The sequence below is a fragment of the Danio rerio genome, chromosome 12 (assembly GCF_052040795.2).
Source record: "Danio rerio strain M-AB ecotype USA chromosome 12, GRCz13ab, whole genome shotgun sequence".
NCBI lineage: Eukaryota > Metazoa > Chordata > Actinopteri > Cypriniformes > Danionidae > Danio > Danio rerio.
In genome coordinates, this window is record NC_141032.1 from 3,843,077 (window position 1) to 3,865,000 (window position 21,924).

General features: G+C 36.5%; 1 protein-coding gene across 11 annotated transcripts in view; it reads right to left on the bottom strand.

Moving 5' to 3' along the window:
* The window catches only part of tanc2b (tetratricopeptide repeat, ankyrin repeat and coiled-coil containing 2b), a 267,309-nt gene that overhangs the window by 54,234 nt on the left and 191,151 nt on the right, over window positions 1-21,924 (bottom strand). For all 11 annotated transcript variants that reach the window (XM_087275633.1, XM_087275632.1, XM_087275631.1 and 8 more), the window contains 3 exons: window positions 21,640-21,788; window positions 16,080-16,242; window positions 12,042-12,284 (listed from right to left, as the gene is read on the bottom strand). In XM_087275633.1, coding sequence (XP_087131759.1) covers window positions 12,042-12,284; window positions 16,080-16,242; window positions 21,640-21,788 — 555 coding nt within the window. The remainder of the gene's footprint in view (window positions 1-12,041; window positions 12,285-16,079; window positions 16,243-21,639; window positions 21,789-21,924) is intronic.

A 21,924-nucleotide genomic window follows, 5' to 3' on the forward strand; every position in this document is an offset into this window, starting at 1 on the left:
GTAAGAAATGATACTTTATTATTAAGTACAAAATAAATAAATAAATAAGTGCTGTCAGCAAGTAATAAAATAAAATAATAAATCAATTTAAATAATAATAAATAAATTAATAAAAAAAGAATTAATATAACAACAACAACAACTATAATAATAATAGTAACGATAACAATAAAAACGCTAATAATAATAATAATAATAATAATAACAAAAAACAATTATGATAAAAATAATAATAACAGCAACAATAAAAATACTAATAATAACAATAATAATAATAATAACAATAATAACAAAAACAATAATGATAAAAATAATAACAACAAAAACACTAAAAATACTACTACTAATAATAACAATAATAACTAAACAACAACAACAATAGTAAAAATAAAAATGACAAAAAACAACAACAAAAACAACAACAACAACAACAACAACAGCAACAACAATATTAATAATAATAATAATAACAATATTAATAACAACAACAATAATAATAATAATAATAATAACAATATTAATAACAACAACAACAATAATAATAATAATAATAATAATAATAATAATAATAATAAAACAACTGCAATAACAATAATAATAATAATAATAATAATAATAATAAATAATAATAATAACAATAATAATTATATTACATGATAACAACAACATAATTGAGTCATTGATTTTCTTTTTGGCTATGTTTCTTTATTAATCTGGGGTCACCACAGCGGAATGAACCGCCAACTTATCCAGCTTGTGTTTTACACAGCGGATGCCCTTACAGCCGCAACCCATCTCTGGGAAACATCCATTCACACTCATACTCTATGAACAATTTAGCCAACCCAATTCACCTGTACTGCATGTGTTTGGACTGTGGGGTAAACCGGAGCACCCGGAGGAAACCCACGCAAACGCAGGGAGAACATGCAAACTCCACACAGAAACGCCAACTGACCCAGCCGAGGCTCGAACCAGCGACCTTCTTGCTGTAAGGTGACAGCACTACCTGCTGCGCAACTGTGTCGCCATTCAATATCTATTAGTATTATTACTGCAATTATTAATCATTTTACTGTATCATCATGTAAGAATAATAACAGGCCTAATCACTCCTGTACTCAATCACACACACGCACGCACGCACACACACACACACAAACACAGCAACACATGGCATCCTGAGAGACACTTTTGTCATCTATGAAAAGAAGTGTGTGTTATTTCCAGCTTGATGCTTATTTCTTTAACAGGAACGACATATTCCACGGTGCTCAAGGAGTCTTCACAGAATGACTTCACAGAGTGGATAAAAGAGAAAGGCTTCTCTAGCACAAAAAATAATAACTTTGAAATTGATTTTGGTTGTGTGTGTGTGTGTGTGTGTGTGTGTGTGTGTGTGTGTGTGAGAGAGAGAGAGAGAGACAAGACAGTGTTGCTCTGAGATAATACTGTAAAATAGAGTTTGAGTGTGTGTTCAGAGCCACAGGTGCTCTCATCCAGAAACCTGCGGGTGGACGAGTCTGCAAAACTACTCATTACTGCAGATTCACAATAAAATTAAATCCTTATGGGGATCTTCCAAAATGCTTTTTTTTTTTTTTACAGTGCTCAACATAAATGAGTACATCTTACTTTGAAAAAGAATATTTTTATCCATTTCCCAGTATATTTAGGCTAAATAAATGAATGAATAAATAAATAAATAAATAAATAAATAAATAAATTTATTTATTTATTTATTTATTTATTTATTTATTTATTTATTTATTTATTTATTTTATTTTATTTTATTTTATTTTATTTTATTTTAAAGATATCATATCGTCAGGGATTTATGGTCAGCTAAAGTTATAAAGAATTATTTTAAAGGTAAAGGTTTAAAGATTAAACTTTAAAGTTCATATTATGTCATCACCTTAATTTTTTATTCTTGCAGGCCTATTTTAATAAAATAGAAAACATATATAATAATCAAATATAAATCAATTGGTTTAAAATTAGAAAACAATATTAATTAGTAATTTATTGATAATAATAACAACAATAATAATAATAATAATAATATTAATAACAACAACAACAACATGGATGATGTTATATTTATATATAGTATATAAATATATTAGTGTGTGTGTGTATATATATATATATATATATATATATATATATATATATATATATATATATATATATATATATATATACTTTTGTGAGGTAAAAAAATTGGATTTGCTATAGCCCCAGGGCCCAATGTGTTCTTAATCGGGCCCTGCCTACAGCACAAGATTACTTACTGAAGCTAAGCAGGGCTGAGCCTGGTAAGTTGCTGGATGGGAGACCACATGGGAAAACTAGGTTGCTGTTTGAAGTGGTGTTAGTGAAACCAGCAGGGGGCACTCAATCTGTGGTCTGTGTTCATTCTAAGGCCCCAGTATAGTGAAGGAGACACTATACTGTCAGTGAGTGCCGTCTTTCGGATGAGACGATAAACCGAGGTCCTGACTCTGTGGTTATTAAAAATCCCATGGCACTTCTCGTGAAAGAGTAGGGGTGTAACCCCGTTGCCCTGGCCAAATTCCCATCATCGGCCCTTATCCATCATGGCCTCCCAATCATCCCTATCCAATTGGCTCCATCACTGTCTCTCCACTCCACCAATAGCTGGTGTGTGGCTGCCGTCGCATCATCCAAGTGGATGCTGCACACTGGTGGTGATGTGGAGAGACCCCTGCTCATGAATGTGAAGCACTTTGGGTGTATGTTCATACATAAATACACTATATATAAATACACATTACATTACACAAGTTTACAATGATAATAAAGCTTGTTAACAAGTTCTTCATTATTTAAGAAGGAATTATTAAGCTATGTTTCGTTATTTCATCTTCATTTACAAGTCGCAGGGTATTTACAGCTACTGTATATTTCTTTTCGGTATAGCATCCCATCCCTTTGTGTCCCCTGGCAGCATTGTCACTGTAGTAATTTTAGTTGTAGTGAAGTAGGCAAAGTAGAAAAATGTCTGTTCAAATATTATGTGCTGTCATCATGGCAAAGAGAAATTAATCAGTTATTAGAAATGAGTTATTAAAACTATTGGGCCCTATCATACACCTGGCGCAGTGTGGCGCAAGGCGTGGCGCAGTAGTCTTTTGGTAGTTTCAGCTTGGCGCAAGAGTCGTTTTGAGGCGTTGCGCTACGCTGTTTAAATAGCAAATGCATTAGCGCTCATTTGTGCGCCCATAGGCGTTCTGGTCTAAAAAGGAAGGCGTTCTGAGGCGGACCGCTGGCGCGTCGCTATTTTGAGAATCTATAATAGATTTTTCAATAGACCAAAACAAACCCGGTCTAAACTCTGGCGCAGAGTTGCTCCTCGCTTACGCACTGCTTAATACACACAAGAGAGCAATAGGCAAATATCTTTACATATGAAAAAATGTAAATATTAAGGATATATATAGGATATAATAAGAATAGATATAGAATATAAATATAAAGGATTAAAATATTAAAAAACATATTATTTTCTAGCCTACATAAATATGAAAAATCACTGCTTTTATGTCTTCTTCATCTCGAGAGGCTTTTTCAGTTCATTCATAACAATTTGCTTTTGTATAATGTTATTATTATTATCAGTATTATTTATTATATCCATATTTATATTTGTTTTATTAAAAACAAGCTTAGATTTGCCCACCTGTCAGGTTTTAGACCATATGGGGCACAGCATGTGTTTTAGGATATAACTCAGGTTTTTGAGCACATTTTGTTATTATTGTTCATTTATTCGTTTGCTGGAAATTAGAACTGAATATAGAAATAGTTTGTAAAAAAATATTTGCGCTTAACAAACAAAATTATTTATTTATAGACTAATTGATGTCTGTGCGTAAAGGTTTCCCTATCCAAGAGCGAATGTGAAAGTGATCCATTATCTCTCATTCTCACGCAGTAGATGCTCTGTTTAACAGTTTTCTGTTAAAAAACTGTTCACTGTTTGCTTGTGAAATGCTCATTTTTTCCACTTAGACTTACTTTGCGTCCTGTAAATAGCGAATGCGCTCTTGGCGCGACGCAGCTGGGTCTTAAAGGGAATGGAAGATGAGACTCTAATTGGTTTATTCTCAAAACACACCTATAACTCATTAAGAAAATAAACTCAACCCTTTTAGACCATGCGCCACGCCGTAAGGCAGATTTCACGTCCTTAAATAAGCAAAAACGCGTCCTGACACGCCCTGAAAGCGTTTGCGCCCTGCGTTTTGCGCTCTGCGCATGGACCGTCAAAATAGAGCCCATTATGTTTAGAAATGTGCTGAAAAAATCTGCTCTCCGTCAAACAGAAATTGGGGAACAAAATATACAGGGGGGGCTACTTCAATTGTATGTTTGGAATCAACTCTATTGACTTTCATTGTATGGAAAAGTGCAGCTAGAACATTTCCCGAAACATCATCATTTGGTTTGAACCAATTCCAAATGAGTGACCTATTTTTGGGTGAACTATCCCTTTAAGCTCAACATTTATTGTGTTACATCACACCTCCATCCTCCTTCTTTCAGTTCATTCTCCTCTAGAAACCTGTAATTAAGATGTTTCCATATCTTCCAGCATCTCCATTACATAATCTCCAGTCTCCATTCACACCTTCATCTCCTCTCCGTCTTCCTTCCACTTCTCTTTCCTCCTGTTTATTTAGTCCTCCTTACATCATCCGAGCTGACAGTGAGTATTTCTCGCTCTCATATTCACTGAGATCATCGCTTACCTCAGTGCATTATTTATAACGCCGGCCTTTCATCTTTCTTTTTTTTCATTCCTCCTACACATCCCTCGTTCGGAAGGGATTTGTTTTCTAAGCAATTATTAAGGCGAGGATCGCACGTACTGATGCTGATGATCTCTGCACACTGGTAAAAATGCATTCATTCATTCATTTCCCTTTGGCTTAGTGCCTTATTTACCACAGTGGAATGAACCGCCAACTATTCCAGCATATGTTATACGCAAAGGATGCCCATACACACTCATTCACACATACACTACAGCCAATTTAGTTCATCCAATTCATCTATAGCGCATGTGTTTGGACTGTGGTGGGGAAATCGGAGCTACCGGAGGAAACCCATATAGACATGGGGAGAACATGCAAACTCCATACTAAAATGTCAACTGGTTCAGCCGGGACTAGAACCAGTGACCTTTATGCTGCGAGACGTTTGTGGTAACCACTGAGCCACCGTGCCACCCACATACATAAGACACAAAAATATATTGAAAAGACATCCAGACGGACAACTGTGGAGACGGGCTCATTGTGATTCTGTCTGACTGATGTGAAAGACACTTCACGATACATGTTTAATGAGTGTTTCTGCTCCCATGATCCTCGGCGGCCCTGAATAAACAATCGCACCGTCTGTGACCTGCACAAAAGCAGATTTCAGGTCCTCCTATTCTCATCCACAGTGAACTCTCTTTACCAATGACGACTTCAGCCCCACAACTACTACCAAAATATATCAAACTGAACCCGAAAAGGTCCACATATTCATCCATTTATTCATTTTCTTTTTGGCTTAGTCCCTTTATTAATCCGGGGTCGCTACAGTGGAATGAACCGCCAACTATTCAGCATTTCAAGAGTTCACACTTAGCTGATGATTTATAAAAGCTTGTTTGGCATGCTGTCCAGGGAGAGAGCCCCGAGCTCAAGGGCTCCTCGAGCCCGGGGCTTCCTCCCGTTGGCAGAGCGAGAGGGGAGCCTGAGCTCGGTGGATCTCAGAACTCCCCTGCTGCGGTAGCTAGGGAAACACAAGGGATTAGACAAAGCTTGATCGTTATGTATGTTGAATGTCTTTGGATGGTGGGAGGAAACCGGAGAACCCGGGGAAAACCCACGCGGACACGGGGAGAACATACAAACTCCTCACAGAAACACCCACCGGTCCTGTGGAACCAGGGCTGGCAGTGTTCTTGCTGTGGGGCTCACAGTGCTAACCACTTGGCCGCCGTGCCGCCCAATCAGAGGTAAAGGAGGAGAATAGGGGAGGAGGGGGGTTTCTTCCAGACGAAGATAAAGTGAACTGAAAACTGTGGCTATTTATAGTAGCTTAGGGCTCGTATGATTGGAAGATGGTGATTAGCTAATGCGAGACCGGCCGTGATAAATCATAAGCACGTGATCCTCTCGAAATTAGTTTATGAATAAACTTCACATGTTATACGGAGCGGACGCCCTTCCAGTCGCAACCCATCACTGGGAAACCCATACCCACTCATTCGCACACATACATACACTTAGGACAATTTAGCCTACCCAATTCACCTGTACCGCATGTGTTTGGACTGTTGGGGAAACCAGAGCACCCGGAGGAAACCCACACAAACGCAGGGAGAACATGCAAACTCAGAAATGCCAGCTGACCCAGCCGAGGCTCGAACCAGCGACCTTCTTGCTGTGAGGCGACAGCACTACCTACTGTGCAGCTACGTCGCCAATATAAACACATAAAAACTAAAAAATCTCACCTGTGTGTCCACATTGGAGAAACTTTGTGCACTTTCTCAATATGTACTGCAATCTTCATCTATTGATTACCATTAAGGGTGTCACGATCCTCCAAATCCTCGATTCGATTACATTTTCGATTCTAAAGGCACGATTTGATTCGATTTTCGATTATGAATAATTAATTAATTAATGACCAATTAATTATTTGTAGCCTACCGTTTAAACTACCTGACCTGCCTGGTCTTTGTTTTACCCATAAACAAATCATACAGTAAATGAATAAAGGCAAGATACACACATAATTACCACCTGTCAATCACTTTTTCTGCGGGACTCGTGAATAGGCAGTGATCTGTGTCGTTATAATGGCGTCGGTAAAAAAGATGCACAACCAACAGGAACCAGCCAACAGTATCTGAGGTGTTCGCTAAAATGACTAAGTACAAGTGAGTGAAAGATTGAAGCAGCCCTCTGACTGCCTGGACCTGCTGTCTCGAGCGCATGGCTGTGTCTGTGTGGTCACGTGATGTGCATTTTCAGAGGTAGAGAGGAAGGAGGGCTGCTCAGAAATGCTACACGCCACTGTAGATGTCAAATCGTTGTCTTTCTAAAATGCCATTTAAAAACAAAGACAGTGTAAACAGGGCCTGAGTGTGTAGTTTTCGCGAGCGGATTTGCAGCGGGGGCGGGCGGAGGATCGCGATGCCGGAGGATCGACGATTCTATTTTTTGATTCGATAATCGAAATTGAGCATAAATTTCGATCGGTTTCGATTAAAAATCATATCATATCACATACCAAATAATAAGAGCGAATGCTGTGGTTTGAATCTTCCTTCCTGTGTTGCTTTGAAAATGCGCATGTGCAGATATTACACCACCTATTGACCAATATGTGGTACTGCAGAAGCAACACAACTCTCATTCATTTTAACAACCCGGCCTCATTGTGGAAACGTAGCCCTGCGGACGTTTCTGCGGACCGCGATTTACGTCCCGGGAGGTACGTATTCGAGCATTTTTTTGTTTTCGCGGATCCGCAAGAGGCCGCTGTGCGCGCTTTTTCGCGTCTCGGGCGCCTCTCGGGAGCGCGCACCGTTCGCACCCGCGCCTTTCGCGCGCGAAAAGCCGCCAAATCGGAAAAAATAAAAATAAATCAAAAGCCCCCGTCTTCGATTACGACTGCGTTTTCGGATCCCGCCGCGTTCTCGCCCTTATTTTTCGGATTCCGTTTTTCGTCTTACCTGATTTCTGGAACCCGCTGTTCCCCGGACACGATCCCGGTCGTCGTCCACCGCGGCCGGCTCCGGCTCCTCCTCCTCGTCCGGGGCCTCCGCTCCGCCGACGCAACGCTGTGAGCTAGGCGGACAAACTGATTGCGTCGGGAAAGCCCTCCACTCGGAGGCGAGCCGTCGGCCGGCGAGCGCGAAGAGGAGGGGCGGAGCGGCGCCACAACGCCCCGCAGCGTTAGCTCGAAAAAAAAAACAAACGCGGCCTTTGCGTACCTCCGGCCACGTAAATCGCAGTCTCCAGGAACGTCCGCGGGGCTACGTTTCCAGAATGAGCTTGGGTTGCATTTTATATAAGCAAGCACTTTCAATTGGAAAACTTACTTTTTCTATTTTTTTCCAACACAGCTCTTTTGATTTTAATAAACAAACAGAAGTGAATTGTTTAATTTAAGCATAGTTACATTCTTTGGACCAACTAAAGCCATAATCCATTTTTTTGAGTGTGTGTATGCAGAGTTCAGCGGCTAATCAGCCGGAATCAGCTAAGGTGATGAGACAGCGAGCAGCAAGACCTTACTGTCACTCAAGTGGCCCCATCCTTAATTATGCAGACTTAATATAACTTAGGGCCTACTCACACTATGCCATCCGTACCGTGCCCAGGCCCGTTTCCCGGATCGTTTGAGAAGTGTGAGTGCGCTGAATCGGGCTCAAGCACGGTTCACTTGGCCGGCCCTGGCCCGGTTGGAAGAGGTGGGCCTGAGCGCAGTTCACTTGGGCTTTGGTGCGGTACGCTTGTAGTGTGAGTGCAAAACGCGCCAAAGCCCGAAACTGAAAGCGAGACGTGACTTTTAAGGGGCTGTTTGATATGGATTTATTAATCATTCTTACTGTTCAGTGAACGCAAACTGCCATAGTTTATTAAAGACGCAAACTCCTCACTGCACGACAGCTGCGCGGCTTCAGCAGACCTCCTCATTCCTGCAGCACGAGAGCTTTATGATTGTTTATGAGCGCCAAAAGGGGCGGATCTGTTCGGCGAAATATCTGACTGCGTGTCCCCGCATCCCTTAGGACTGTTTGGCGGAATATTTGACTGCATATCAAACAACTGAAACAATATAACTAGAGAAATCTCCACTGTGCTGCTGAGTAAGAGAGCGCTTCTCACTGAACAGCGCAGCAGCGATGACGTAAGCGTGCCGAAGCCCCTTTGTGGTGTGAACGCGGGCTGTCGGGGGAGACGGGAGGGGGAACAAGCGTGCTTTGGCCCGGTTCGAGGCAACTGTACCTAGTGTGAGTACGACCTCAATATACATGAAACAGATGAGTTATAAAAAAAGTTCACCTCTTCACAGTTGTCATGAAGGGTATTATTAGATATATACACCAAAACCAGATTTACCAGGCTATAAACATGGTTTTATCAGCTGTAAAATTGGCCAATTTAGCACTACAGCCGGTGAACATCTAGTGTTCCTGGAGCCAGCCCCTAAAGGCGAGTCGATGAATTGCAGTTTCAGTTACTTCCGTATTGGCTCCCTGAGAGAGAGCGGGAGGTCACCGCTTGGAGGAAACACTGCAATAGGCTACAGTTGTTAATTTAAAACTTTAACAGATCCCTTTTTTGTTCTAATGATACATGACATGATGAATTAGTATTTTAAAAATAAGTATTTATTCCTATTTCTTTATTCTAAATCTTTAGGAAATATTTTAGCCAATTCAGCTAAAAATAGTGCTTAAAATGACACTAAAGCAGTATTTAAATCTCATAATTAAATAGAAAATGAGGTGTATGACTGATAAAAGGTCCATTTTTTTTAGAAAAAAAAGAATCACTCCTTTTACCAGGCTGACAACAGGCCTGAAACATCTACCTGCAGCCAGATTTGCATTATGATGAATTAGTTATTAGTATATTTAGTTCAACAGTGTGAATACCGGATTAACAAATAATCTTTACATCCCTTTTGAGAGCCACTTTCCTTCTAGATAACCTCACATCTCTTGTTCTCAGTCTCCAAAAAAAAGGGTCTTCTCAGAAACACAACAATGCTGATTACTTGCACAGTAACACAATCAGCCAGGAATGAAGAGGCACCGCGTTACATAAGAGACATATCAACATCATCAGACAGATTTAGCTTTTACTTCAGGGAGACTCATCATTATTGCTGCTATTAGACGCCTCTCATCTGTTCTCTGTGCACACTGGAGTTGAAGCGTACTGTCCATGACCCGACTGATGCCGTCACAAACTGCAGTCTGAGTGAAGCCAGCGAATGATTGAGTTAAACTGAAGGAGATTGTTCTGGGCTTTAATGGCATTGTGGGACTGGATAGCTGATAGAGTGCATTAACCTGGACAGCAGGGTTGTGTGGCGTTCAGATCTAAATAAAGAACGCCTTTTACATTTCATTTCGATCGCATTTGAATATAAAGCAGCTGAATTAATATAGAAGGACATTTCATGAGGCGATTCATTTTCCATTTGATTTAACTGTAAGATGCGGGCTATTTAAAATATGACGTCTGTCTGTCTGTCTGTCTGTCTGTCTGTCTGTCTGTCTGTCTGTCTGTCTGTCTGTCTATCTATCTATCTATCTACCTGTCTACCTGTCTGTCTGTCCTCCCATTCATCCGTCCATCCATTTATAAACATTAATATCCATCCATCCATAAACATTAGTATCCATCCATCCATCCATCCATCCATCCATAAACATTAGTATCCATTCATCTATCCATCAATTCATCCATTAATAAAGATTAGTATCATCCAACCACCCATCTATAAACATTAGTAACCATCCATCCATCATCCATCATCCATCATCCATCCATCCATCTATAAACATGAATATTTATCCATCCATTTATCCATCCATCTATAAACATTAATATCCATCTATAAACATTACTATCCATCAATTCATCCATTCATCCATGCATCCATTAATAAAGATTAGTATCATCCAACCACCCATCTATAAACATTAGTATGCATCCACCCATCCATCATCCATCCATAAATATTAGTATCTATCTGTCATCCACCCATCCATCCATCCATCCATCCATCCATCCATCCATCCATCCATCCATCCATCCATCCATCCATCCATCCATCCATAAACATTAGTATCTATCCATCCATCCATAAACATTAATAACCATTCATTCATCCGTCCATCCATAAACATTAATAACCATTCATTCATCCGTCCATCTATCTATATTCATCCATCCATCCATCCATCCATCCATCCACCCATCTATCCTTCGATCCATCTATAAACATTAATATCTATAAATCCATCCATTCATTCATCCACCCATAAACACTTGTATCCATCCATCCATCCATCCATCCATCCATCCATCCATCCATCTATAAACATTAATAGCTATGAATCCATCCACCCATAAACATTTGTATACATCTATCCATCCATCCATCTATCCATAAACATTAATATCCATCCATCCATCCATCCATAAAGATTAGTATTCATCCATTTATCCATCCATCCATCCATCCATCCATCTATTTATCCATCCATCTATAAACACTAATATCTATAAATCCATCCATTCATTCATCCACCCATAAACACTTGTATCCATCCATCCATCCATCCATCCATCTATAAACATTAATAGCTATGAATCCATCCACCCATAAACATTTGTATACATCCATCCATCCATCCATCCATCCATCCATAAACATTAATATCCATCCATCCATCCATCCATCCATCCATCCATCCATCCATCCATCCATCCATCCATCCATCCATCCATCCATCCATCCATCCATCCATCCATCCATCCATCTATCTATCTATCTATCTATCTATCTATCTATCTATCTATCTATCTATCTATCTATCTATCTATCTATCTATCTATCTATCTATCTATCTATCTATCTATCTATCTGTCTATAAACAATATTATCCATCCATCCACCTTGTATATTGTGGTCAAATTCACTTTAAAATCTAAAGTAAATCCTAAACTCAAACAGATCTTATATTATAGTTATATTCTGAACACCGTCAGCCCTGTGCAACACACTTTACTGATCAACATGATGTCCAGATATCTTTTGTTGCGTGTTTGGGATTTGCCCCAGGAAGCTGTTCCCCAAGCAGCGGGATTGTTATGTGCATCGAGTGGCACAACAGGAATTCACAATCAAGACAGATAAAGAGACCAAAAACAACAACAGCACACAAACATCCAGAGGCAGAGGAGGCGGGGCTTCAGACTCACCTGCCACTGAGTTGGGGCGGGGCATGAGGTAGAGTGGGGTGGGGTGAGATGAGTAGTGGGCGGAGCTTGGCTCAGGGATCTTGTTGAGGCTGAAGGTGGAGGCGGTCATGTTCTCATCTACGCGGTACAGACTGGAATCCAGTGTAGATCTGTGTGAGTGCCAAAGCTTCAGGCTGCTTCCCCGAGAGCCGTCGCCGTGTTTCCCACTCCGGTCCATCGGCTCTGAGTAATTGGTGAGGGTGGCTGTGGAAAAGAAGAGGAGCTATCAGAAGCATGCTCCCACATCAAAAAATACTACAGTTATTTATATTAAATACTATATTATTGTATCACCATACTATAGGAAAGTATAGTAAATACTACAGTTATTTATATTAAATACTATATTATTGTATCACCATACTATAGGAAAGTATAGTAAATACTACAGTTATTTATATTAAATACTATATTATTGTATCACCATACTATAGGAAAGTATAGTAAATACTACAGTAATTTATATTAAATACTATATTATTGTATCACCATACTATAGAAAAGTATAGTAAATACTACAGTTATTTATATTAAATACTATATTATTGTATCACCACACTATAGGAAAGAAAAGTAAATACTACAGTTATTTATATTAAATACTATATATATTTTTTAACCACACTATAGGAAAGTATAGTAAATACTACAGTTATTTATATTAAATACTATATTATTGTATCACCATACTATAGGAAAGTATAGTAAATACTACAGTTATTTATATTAAATACTATATTATTGTATCACCATACTATAGGAAAGTATAGTAAATACTACAGTTATTTATATTAAATACTATATTATTGTATCACCATACTATAGGAAAGTATAGTAAATACTACAGTTATTTATATTTAATACTATATTATTGTATCACCATACTATAGGAAAGTATAGTAAATACTACAGTTATTTATATTAAATACTATATTATTGTATCACCATACTATAGAAAAGTATAGTAAATACTACAGTTATTTATATTAAATACTATATTATTGTATCACCACACTATAGGAAAGAAAAGTAAATACTACAGTTATTTATATTAAATACTATATATATTTTTTAACCACACTATAGGAAAGTATAGTAAATACTACAGTTATTTATATTAAATACTATATTATTGTATCACCATACTATAGGAAAGTATAGTAAATACTACAGTTATTTATATTAAATACTATATTATTGTATCACCATACTATAGGAAAGTATAGTAAATACTACAGTTATTTATATTTAATACTATATTATTGTATCACCATACTATAGGAAAGTATAGTAAATACTACAGTTATTTATATTAAATACTATATTATTTTTAACCACACTATAGGAAAGTATAGTAAATACTACAGTTATTTATATTAAATACTATATTATTGTATCACCATACTATAGGAAAGTATAGTAAATACTACAGTTATTTATATTAAATACTATATTATTGTATCACCACACTATAGGAAAGTATAGTAAATACTACAGTTATTTATCTTAAATACTATATTATTGTATCACCATACTACAGGAAAGTATAGTAAATACTACAGTTATTTATATTAAATACTATATTATTTTATCACCATACTATATTATTGTATCACCATACTATAGGAAAGTATAGTAAATACTACAGTTATTTATATTAAATACTATATTATTGTATCACCATACTATAGGAAAGTATAGTAAATACTACAGTTATTTATATTAAATACTATATTATTGTATCACCATACTATAGGAAAGTATAGTAAATACTACAGTTATTTATATTAAATACTATATTATTGTATCGCCATACTATAGGAAAGTATAGTAAATACTACAGTTATTTATATTAAATACTATATTATTTTATCACCACACTATAGGAAAGTATAGTAAATACTACAGTTATTTATATTAAATACTATATTATTGTATCGCCATACTATAGGAAAGTATAGTAAATACTACAGTTATTTATATTAAATACTATATTATTTTATCACCACACTATAGGAAAGTATAGTAAATACTACAGTTATTTATACTAAATACTATATATATATCTTATAACTATACTATAGGAAAGTATAGTAATAACTACAGTTATTTATATTAAATACTATATTATTGTATCGCCATACTATAGGAAAGTATAGTAAATACTACAGTTATTTATATTAAATACTATATTATTGTATCGCCATACTATAGGAAAGTATAGTAAATACTACAGTTATTTATATTAAATACTATATTATTTTATCACCACACTATAGGAAAGTATAGTAAATACTACAGTTATTTATACTAAATACTATATATATATCTTATAACTACACTATAGGAAAGTATAGTAAATACTACAGTTTTTTATACTAAATACTATATATATTTTATAACCACACTATAGGAAAGTATAGTAAATACTACAGTTATTTATATTAAATACTATATTATTGTATCACCATACTATAGGAAAGTATAGTAAATACTACAGTTATTTATATTAAATACTATATTATTGTATCACCATACTATAGGAAAGTATAGTAAATACTACAGTTTTTTATACTAAATACTATATATATTTTATAACCACACTATAGGAAAGTATAGTAAATACTACAGTTATTTATATTAAATACTATATTATTGTATCACCATACTATAGGAAAGTATAGTAAATACTACAGTTATTTATACTAAATACTATATATATTTTATAACCACACTATAGGAAAGTATAGTAAATACTACAGTTATTTATATTAAATACTATATTATTGTATCACCATACTATAGGAAAGTATAGTAAATACTACAGTTATTTATATTAAATACTATATATATTTTATAACCACACTATAGGAAAGTATAGTAAATACTACAGTTATTTATATTAAATACTATATTATTGTTACACCATACTATAGGAAAGTATAGTAAATACTACAGTTATTTATATTAAATACTATATATATTTTATAACCACACTATAGGAAAGTATAGTAAATACTACAGTTATTTATATTAAATACTATATTATTGTTACACCATACTATAGGAAAGTATAGTAAATAATACAGTTATTTATATTAAATACTATATATATTTTATAACCACACTATAGGAAAGTATAGTAAATAATACAGTTATTTATATTAAATACTATATATATTTTATAACCACGCTATAGGAAAGTACTTGAATTAATTTGTTGTGATGATTGTATTGTTTTCAACGACTTCAATAATATAAACACATGAACCAATGCTGTAGGTTTCTACAACTATAGGGTATATTATACTATAATAAACCAGTTTATTGTAGTAAAAAGTAAACTAAAATACACTACAGTATTTATTACAATTTGAATTCTAGCAAAATTTAAAAAGCAAACGCACAATCTGACTTGTCTACTATAATCGGGAAGACAAAGACTATTTGTTACCCTGGATGGGTTGCATGGATTAAATGTTTGGTAATAGATAAGGACTTCTAGAGCGAGTACCGCACTCAAGTTTGCATTCGATGCATCCAAAATATTAAGTGTTCTTGGGGTCTTAAGCTTAAAAACTGAACTTTGAACTTTCAAGTCACCTCATACACCTCATACAGTTTCTCATCAAAACTTCTGACCAATCAAATACTTTCTAGTATCTGACATGCCCCGCCCTCTTCAAGCGTCTTCTCTTTTGATGCGCTTGTGTTGAACCACTCTCCCTGGCAGAGCTGTGATTAAACAAAAGACTATTGGCTGTTTTTAAAAAAGGGGAGGAGCTACTCTATGTCCTGCCCTCTCTTCATGTTTCGGTTGAGATTACGTCGAACATCAAATAAAAATGCATGTAATGGAACTGCATTCATATCAGAACACATATCACAGAGAAAAACTAAATATTGCATGTCAGATTTATCCAGTGTTTATTCCAGCTCTACCCCAAAGCATCTCTGCATGAAGAATAACAGTCATAGGTCAGTGTGTGGGTCACTCACCGATGATGCCGCTGTCTCTGCTCTCCAGGGTGGATGTGGGGCTGGTGACGGCCTGTCCTGGAGCAGCGGAGGGCAGAGTGGAGCACGGGCTGCAGGCTGGAGGGGACGCGGTGCTGCTGGTCAGGGTGGAACATGGACTCATCCTCCCGCTGGCTCCAAAACCCTGCACACAAAAACCTGCTCTCAGTGTGTGTGCTTATGCTCTTGAGTCTTAAAAGGTTAAGTCTAGAAGGGATACAGCTGCAGACAAGCACATCAATATCATTTTTGTGACACTGTACAACAATAATTGATATCTTTCATTACTTTGAGCGTGAGGTTTAGGGCTGGGATAGGGGTAGATGTCAATAAAATAAAATTAATTAGGTAATTTAATAAATAGCATTACTAATACTCGATATAATTACTGTTTTTACATTACTGTGATGGTCGGGTTAGGGATAATGTTAATAAAATACAATTACTGGGTCATTTTAAAACTAACATAAATAATTCCCATTAACTTCATGCTTGCACGATGGCTCAGTGGTTAGCACTGTTGCCTTACAGCAAGAAGGCCTCTGGTTCAAGTCCCGGCTGGGCCTGTAGGCATTTCTGTGTGGAGTTTGCATGTTCTCCCCATGTTGGCATGGGTTTCCTCCGGGTGCTCCGGTTTCCCCCACAGCCCTAACACATGCGCTATAGGTGAATTGAATAAACTAAACTGACCGTAGTGTATGAGTGTGAATGCAAGAGTGTATGGGTGTTTCCCAGTACTGGATTGCAGCTGAAAGGGCATCTGCTCCGTAAAACATAAGCTGGAATAGTTGGTGGTTCATTCCACTGTGGCAACCCCTGATAAATAAGGGACTAAGCCAAAGGAAAATGAACGAATGAACTTTTGGCCGCAGCCGCATCTCATCTGACCGTTTTGAAACTGAACTTCGTCGATAGATGATGGTGTAACATGAACACACAAGGACACAAGATCGCTTAAAGGTCCCATGAAATTAAAATAAAGTTTTAGAGATGTTAGTTTCAGTATTCTTAGGACCAGTGGCATTGCTAGGGGCGAAAGAGATAAGGGGAAGTAATTTTAGAAGTAATTTTATTTACTCCGATAACAAAATAAATGTTTTACAACCTTTTTTATGTAAGTGCAACATATTCCAAATGATCAGGGGCTTTTGAGAATACATCAGGGTTTTACGCCCCTAAAGCCTCCCCCTCGCAACGCCACTGGTTAGGACACCCATAGGATTGTTTAGGATATCTATGAGCTAATTTGCATCAAAACAGTGAAAAAAATTGCGTTTATTCATTCATTCATTGTCTTGTCGGCTTAGTCCCTTTATTAATCTGGGGTCGCCACAGCAGAATGAACCGCCAACTTATCCAGCAAGTTTTTACGCAGCGGAAGCCCTTCCAGCCGCAACCCATCTCTGGGAAACAACCACACACTCATTTATACACTACGAACAATTTAGCCTACCTGTACCACATGTCTTTGGACTGTTCGGGAAACTGGAGCACCCGGAGGAAAGGAAACCCTCGCGAACGCAGGGAGAACATGCAGAAACGGCACACAAACGGCAACTGAGCCGGGGCTCGAACCAGCATCCCAGCGATCTTCTTGCTGCGAGGCGATAGCACTACCTACAGCCACTGCTTCGCCAAAATTGCGTAAAAAAATATTTAAGTCACTGTGTGTTGTTTACATCTTTCGAAATGCTTCCATCTTTTAGCCTAGAAGACGGTATTTACAACAATATAAGATTATACGTACATATTTTCACATATAAAAAAAAAATATATATGGACTAATAAAAATACTTTTATACTTTTTAACTGTGTTTCTAATCCAAATTTCAACTAACTTTTAAATAAAAATAAGGAAGACGTCTGCCGAAAGCTTTGAAAGCATGCCAAGGTTAACCCTGAGCAAAAATCTTAAAACTTTGTTATATTTTACTCCGCGCTACTTTGTGCACATTACTCCTCTACTACGTCCGTATCTTTTACAGTCTATACTCATACTTCAGTTTCTCATCAAGTCTTCTGACCAATCAAATGCTCTCTAGTATCTGACTTGCCCCACCCCCTTCAAGATGCTTTTCATTTGATGCGCTTGAGCTCAAACACTCTCACTAGCTAACTTTCCATCTAAATATACGTATTAAATTTATGCGCAAAACTGGAATATCGCATAAAAGACGTACGAATAAAGCAGCGTTTCCATCCAACAAGCCAAAGAAAACAAAATCGTCACTTCCTGATTAACTAGCGCCAAATATCAGCAGTAAAAATTGAATTTGCTGCGGTAGGAGAGGCTGCACGAATCTTTTCCTTATTTAATAAACGACTTGCACCTTAGAAGACAGTATGGCGATACGCAATGAATGCATGGCAGTGTTTGAAGGCGTGAGACGCCGAGCACAGACGGAGCTCGATTCTGGAGGTCAGTAATAATACAATAACACTAATACTGAAATAGTTATGCGCTTTAGAATGACCAAAACAACATTTCAGATGTCATACAGTGTGCTCAGCCTGCTGGTTTGTCCATTCACACACATTTTCATCATCACATGATCTCTTCTAACAAAAATCACATGACTTTTTTTAATGCGCATACTGGAATTTGTTTAGTAACAGTGTTGTCATCGTAGTTTATGCGCATCTTTTGTTATCAAATAAAAATACTGGCAGTCTGGGGCTAAAACAAAAGCTATTGGTCGTTTTTAAAAAGGAGGGAACATGGGCTCATTCTCCCACTGGCTCCAAAACCCTGCACACAAAACCTCTGCCCTCAGTGTGTGCTTTTGGTCAGAGTCCAGCAATTACTCTCTATCAGCACAGGAAGTCCAGAGCCTGGCAGCAGGAAACTGCTTTCTCCACCCCTGATGGGACAGCGGTGGCGCTCTATGACAGGCAGGCCACTGTCGGTTCGGGTTAGGCGGCCGCTGAGACCTCAGGCAGGACATAATGAAGCGTGGCACGGCTAATCTGCCCACTCCCACCATTACCATCAAACATCACAACAGGCAAAGCACCTCGTCTTAAAACACTCACAAGCACTTAAGGTCAGGGAGACAGTCCACATGCTCACACACGCACACACATAGGAACTTCCCATAGGTGTGTGATGAAATGTATACTGCACAGTCTGTATACTCTAAATGTCCCCACAAGGTCAAAATATACTGGTGTTGCCATGCTTGTGGGGACATTTGGTTTAGGGAACTATTCAACAGTCAACAAGTGGATTTTGATCAACATGACAGATGTAGAAAATGTCAACGTTGTTCTGACAAATGCACCAAATCTATAAGCTCAGCTGCGAATATCACTGTATTTGCATCTTTTATCACTAATGATTTCTTCACTCATGACGCACTCATTCCATTGACGTTATTCCAATGCATACATTACCAGACCACATTATTAGCATTCATTTTGTATATTGTATATTGCACTGGATATTATGAAAATGTTCTGTGTTCTTTCATTAGAAACACCATCTCTTATATTATTTGCAGTGATTATTATGTCTGGCCCTAGATTTTGGTTGGTGCCTTAAACATTCTGTTGACTTAGTAATTTTACACCTACATGGTCTCTTATTATTATTATTATTATTATTATTATTATTATTATTATTAATTATTATTATTATTATTATTATTATTATTATTATTATTATTATTATATTATTATTATTATTATTATTATTATTATTTTATTATCATTATTATTATTATTATTATTATTATTATTTATTATTATTATTATTATTATTATTATTTTATTATTATTATTTATTATTATTATTATTATTATTATTATTATTATTATTATTTTATTATTATTATTATTATTATTTTATTATTATTATTATTATTATTATTTTATTATCATTATTATTATTATTATTATTATTATTATTATTTTATTATTATTATTTATTATTATTATTATCATTATTATTATTATTATTATATTATTATTATTATTATTATTATTATTATTTATTATTATTTTATTATTATTATTATTATTATCATTATTATTATTATTATTATTTTATTATCATTATTATTATTATTATTATTATTATTATTATTATTATTTTATTATTATTATTAGATGCTTTGGTGCATTTCTCACAACACTATTTACATTTGCACAACAGTTGATGCATTTCTCAAAACAGTCAGTCATTTGTGCACATCATAGTAGCAGTTTCTCATTCCTTTCAACAAATTGCAAATTTTTGACATGCATCGATTCCTTTCAAACCACTCTCTACTGTTTTTTTTCATCTGCTTATGTCATGTCAGTCAAAATGAACTAAACTTGTGAATGCTGAATAGCCATTTCATATAAAACTAATAGTCTTCATGTTATTACTTGAGTCATTACATACACAAATGTTGAACTAGTGTCAAAATCTGTCAAGCTAATTTTACAGTTTTTCTCAGTGGCTTTGGTGCGTTTCTCACAACACCAGTGCATTTCTGCACCACAGTTAATGCATTTCTCAAAACACTTAGTTCAAACTGCAAAACATAGCTGATAACCTGCAAAAGCGCATCAATTACACAAAATTGATAGTTCATTTCTCAAAAGCAAGTATTGATGTCAATTAAAGTGTCAGTGTCATCAAGATAAAAAGTTCTGACATCATTGTTTATAAACAAGATAGTCAAATGGCTTAGTCATGTTTTCATCATGACAATTTACTCTGGACATTTTTTCCAATGCTAAACAGTCAGATTTTGGTGACACTTCCTGAAAATTCTCAAGACAGCACTGTATTCTATTTGCACAGTAATTTGAAAACTACAGTAAAGTTAGACATCACTGCATTGAGTGAGGTATCTGAGTACAACCCACTGAATATGTATACTTCACATTTTTACTCTGCATTTGCTCTTTACAATCCTAATTTATTCACAGCGTTTTGCAAAAGAATAAACACACCCTTATTTACAACAAACATGAACTCCCTTTGGGTTGAACTGTGCACAACTGAAAACAATATTTCAGTACATATTGGACCTGAACCTGCAACATACACAGGTCTGTAAATCATTCATCAAATTGTTACATTTTAAAGACCTTGTTAGGAAAATAAAGATTTAAAATTTTTTTTATAAAGTTTGCTTGACCGATTTTGACATCGAGTTTAACAGATAGATGGATGGATGGATGGATGGATAGACAGACAGACGGACGGACGGACGGACGGACGGACGGACGGACGGACGGACGGACGGACGGACAGACAGACAGACAGACAGACAGACAGACAGACAGACAGACAGACAGACAGACAGACAGACAGACAGACAGACAGACAGACAGACAGACAGACAGACAGACAGACAGACAGACAGACAGACAGATAGATAGATAGATAGATAGATAGATAGATAGATAGATAGATAGATAGATAGATAGATAGATAGATAGATAGATAAAGCTGGCAGGGTTTTAGCAGTGCAGTATCTGAGATTCACTCTTCTATACAATATGGAGGTGTGTATTTACAGCAGGAGGTGAAGAAGTAAAGGCTGACCTGCGCGTCATCAGGCTCCTCCATGCTGAACTGCGGCCCTTCAGAGCCCTCGCTCACTTTGTCTCCCAGTAAAAAGCCAAGACGAGTCATCAACGTGTTCGCTGCCTCGTCCACTGACGGCGGGGGCCCGAGTTCAGCTCCTATCCCCCCTAAACAAACACAGAAACAGCAGTGAATCAAGTGAAACCGATTTCAGCATTCAGATGTGAAACCTGCAGTAAAAACTCAAAAACATAAATTCACAGAGAAAGTATTTGCTAACATTATATTGAAACATCTGAAAAC